Source organism: Trachymyrmex cornetzi, unplaced genomic scaffold (assembly GCF_001594075.2).
Source record: "Trachymyrmex cornetzi isolate Tcor2-1 unplaced genomic scaffold, Tcor1.1 scaffold1948, whole genome shotgun sequence".
NCBI lineage: Eukaryota > Metazoa > Arthropoda > Insecta > Hymenoptera > Formicidae > Trachymyrmex > Trachymyrmex cornetzi.
The window spans coordinates 19639-23912 of NW_017296578.1; the positions used below are offsets into that span (position 1 = coordinate 19639).

Genomic DNA, 4274 nt, shown 5'->3' on the forward strand with positions numbered 1-4274 from the left:
GATTTATCTTGACTTAGATTGAAATTGACTTCAAATTGGCTTCAAATTGGTTTTAATTAATATTTATATTGACTTAAATTGAAATTGGTTTTTATTTCGATTAAAATTACTTTTAATTTAAATCATATTATAGTTTGGTTAAAATTAAAATTAATTTTAACTTGAATTAAAATTAATTTTAACTTATACTAAAATTAACTTTGACTTAAATTAAAATTGACTTTATTATCTTGAATTGGAATTATTTTCGATTAATATTATCTTGGATTTAAAAAATACTTCTGTTAAAGTAAAATTATTTATATACCAAATTAATTTTAATTTTATTGTGTTAATATATTATAAACAATATTAAAATATTAATTTAAATGTATATTAAACTGAATTAATATTACACAAAATTAACATTAAACTGGATATTGAACTATATCAATATTAAATTGAATTAATATTAAATTAGATTAATATTAAAATATATTAATATCAGATTATATTGATATTCATTTAAAATAATATTCAGATAATAACTAATTATGCCCCGAAGAAAAGTATTTCGAACAATTGAAGAAGAAGAATTTCAAAGTAATAAACGTGAAAGAAAAGCAAAATGTCAAGCTGAAAGACGAGAAAAAAAACGAATGATGATTAAAAAAGATTGCCAGCTTTCATTAAATACTAATGAAATTTGTTCGAACGTATCACAAACTTCTACAAATTTGTCAAAAAACATAGTAATAGATTCTCATAGTTCAACCATTTCATTTATGACAACAGTGTACTCAGCAAATCAAACAATTACCACTACATCACAAACAATTGATACATCAGCCATTACTAATGTTTCTAGAACATAAAATAATAATGAAATTAATATAATAAACGATAATATAAAATTATTTAATGTTAATAACAATACAGAAATCGTTGAAAATGTTCATAACTCGTCTATGAAAACTTTATCAAATAATAATGTTTTTGCTATACCTAGCACATCAAATCAATTAATAAATTTAGACGGTAATAGTGAATTGGAAAGTTCATTATCTGAAATTCCATCACAAACTACTGTAATAAATAATAATGTATTTAATAAATCACAATTAACATTTTCCTCACATAATCTAATAATCAATAAAAATAAGGTTGTAGATCGTATTAAAAAAACACGAGCTTTACAGAAAGGTTATATCGATATTAATACATCATATATTAATGAATTACAAGATATTACAGAATATTATATAGGAGAAATGAATGTAAATTGTGAACATTGTGGTGCGAAACATTTTAATTCTGAAAAAGTAGCTAATAAAGGAAATTCATTTTATGATTCCTGTAGTCATGGATCTGTTGAATTAGATCCTTTACCACAACTTCCGCATGATCTTTATGAATTATTTATGGGAAATCATTCAAAATCAAATCATTTTTATAATCGTATTCGTGGTTACAACAATGCATTTTCATTCGCATCGTTTAATACAAAAATATCAGATTTTAGTGCGCAAAGACGTGGACCTTATTGTTTTAAAATTCAAGGACAAATTTATTATCAAATTAATACTGCATTATATCCCACATCTAACGAAATGCCAAGTTATGGTCAACTTTTTATTGTGGATAATAATGAAGCAACAGAATGTCGATTACATCGAAATTCGAATCTTGATGATGAAATTTTACGTTTAATATAGATAATATAATACGTACAAATAACATTTTTGCTCAATCGTATCGAATGATGCATGAAGAAATTCAAGCACAACAGCAAATTGATAATGTATGTGACTTACAATTAGGATTTTTAAAAAAAAAAGGTATTGATCGTGGTCGATATAATATACAAAGAGTGAATAAAGTAGCAGCTGTTTTCTCTACTACTGCAGATGGAGAAATTCGAGAAACATTTGTTACGATTTATAATAAAAGTGATAAAACATTACAACAAGTCAATACGATGGATCCTAATGTAGAACCATGGATTTATCCATTGTATTATCCGTATGGTAATCAAGGTTGGCATGACAATTTACGATGTAAAAATAGTAATAAAAGAGTAAGTAGAACTGCTTACGTGAAATATCGAATGGCTGTACGTGATAATATTAATATTTTTATTATGGGAAGACGATTATTTCAACAATGGCTTGTGGATAATTATGTTAAAATTGAAAAAGATAGAATTAATTATTGTAAACAAAATCAAAAACAACTACGAGCTGAAAGTTATCAAGAATTAATTGATTATTTGGCAAATACTGCTAATAATAATGATGCTCATATAGGAAAAATGATTATACTTCCATCGACGTTTATAGGATCACCGCGTAATATGTTGCAACATTATCAAGATGCGATGGCTATTGTTAGAAAATATGAAAAACCGGATCTTTTTATTACCATGACTTGTAATCCAAATTGGCGTGAAATTAGAGAAAATCTACTTCCAAATCAACAACCTGCAGATAGACCAGATATATGTGCTCGTGTATTTAATATAAAAAAAAATTATTTGATTGATATTATTGTTAGACAAAAATTTTTTGGTGAAGTTCTTGCGTACGTTTATGTAATAGAATTTCAAAAACGTGGATTGCCACACATACATTTGTTGGTTACTTTGAAACAAAATTATAAGATATTGAATCCTGAAGCAGTTGATAAATTTATTTCAGCAGAAATTCCGAATCCTGATAAAAATGCAAATTTACACAATGTAGTAATGAAACATATGATTCATGGGCCATGTGGAGTTTGGTGTTTAATAAACAACAAATGTTCGAAACATTTTCCAAAACAGTTTCAATCTGAAACGATCATGGATGAAGATGGTTATCCACAATATCGTCGACGAAATGATGAATTGTTTTACGAAAGACCTGGACGATATATTGTTAATAATCGATATGTCGTTCCGTATAATCTAACGCTTTTACTTTTATTTAATAGTCATATTAATGTGGAAATAGTTTCGAGTATACGATCTGTAAAATATTTGTATAAATATATTTATAAAGGTCACGACGCTGCATCTGTAATTATTGGAGAAAATATAGATAAAACGATAATTCATGATGAAATTCGAGATTTTATCGAAGCTCGTTATGTGGGACCTGTGGAAGCATGTTGGCGTATTTTAAGAAAACCTTTACAAGAAAAGAGTCACGCTATTTTTCGTTTACCGGTACATTTGCCAAATGAACATAGTGTAATCATTGATGAGAATATAAATAATGGTGCGATAAGATCGGCTGTAGAACGAATGACAATGTTGTTGGATTATTTTGAATTAAATACTCGAGATGACGAAGCGAAACAATATTTATATAGTGATATTCCATCTCATTATGTATTTAAAAAAGTAACAATTAATGGTAAAACCATTAATTGTTGGGAAAAACGTCAAAGATATTTTAATTGTATCGGTCGAATGTATTCCGTTAGTCCATCCCAGATAGAATTATTCCATTTACGTATACTTTTACTACATGTTAAAGGAGCGAAGAATTTTCAAGAACTGAGGACAGTTAACAATGAAGTACATCAAACCTTCACCGCTGCATGTTTAGCATTAGGACTCATAGAAGATGATAACGAATGGTATCGCGCAATGAATGAAGCTAAAGTTTGGATGATGCCAAGACGACTTCGTAATTTATTCGTTCGAATTTTAATTCATTGTCAGCCAGTTTATCCAAAGAAATTATGGGATGAGTTTAAAAGGGATATGTCGGAAGATTATCTAAGACGATACGGACTTACAATGGGAATAAAAAAAACCTATGATTATATTGTTAATTTACTTCAAAAGGAGGGATCGAGTATAACTAATTTTTTGAAATGGAGCAAGTAACAGAGGTACAAGAAATAAATAATGAAGAAGAAGAAATTCAAGAAGATACATACATAGGTACGAGACAATATGAACAATTAAATGTAAAACAAAAAGAAATAGTCGATTCAATTTTAACAGCGGTAACTACTAACAATAATAGTGAAACTTGTTTTTATATTGATGGTCCAGGTGGCTCTGGTAAAACTTTTATTTATACAACTTTGTATTATTTACTTAAAAGTAAAAAAAAATAATAAATACGATGGCATTTACTGGTATTGCTGCTACATTACTTCCAAATGGAAGAACGGTACACAAAGTTTTTGGATTGCCTGTACCTCTTTTTGCTGATTCTACGTCAAACATTAAAGTTCAGTCTAAAGAAGCTAATAATTTAAAACTTGTAGATATTTTTATTTTAGACGAAGCTCCTATGGCA

At 27.4% G+C, this 4274-nt stretch overlaps 1 protein-coding gene across 1 annotated transcript; it reads left to right on the forward strand.

Moving 5' to 3' along the window:
• Nucleotides 1-1741: 1741 nt before the first annotated feature.
• On the forward strand, nt 1742-3853 carry LOC108759575 (uncharacterized). The gene is made up of 3 exons (XM_018505073.1): nt 1742-2015; nt 2319-2486; nt 2577-3853. The coding sequence occupies exons 1-3, from the start codon at nt 1742-1744 to the stop codon at nt 3851-3853; spliced, it is 1719 nt and encodes a 572-aa protein (XP_018360575.1).
• The last annotated feature ends 421 nt before the right edge of the window (nt 3854-4274 follow it).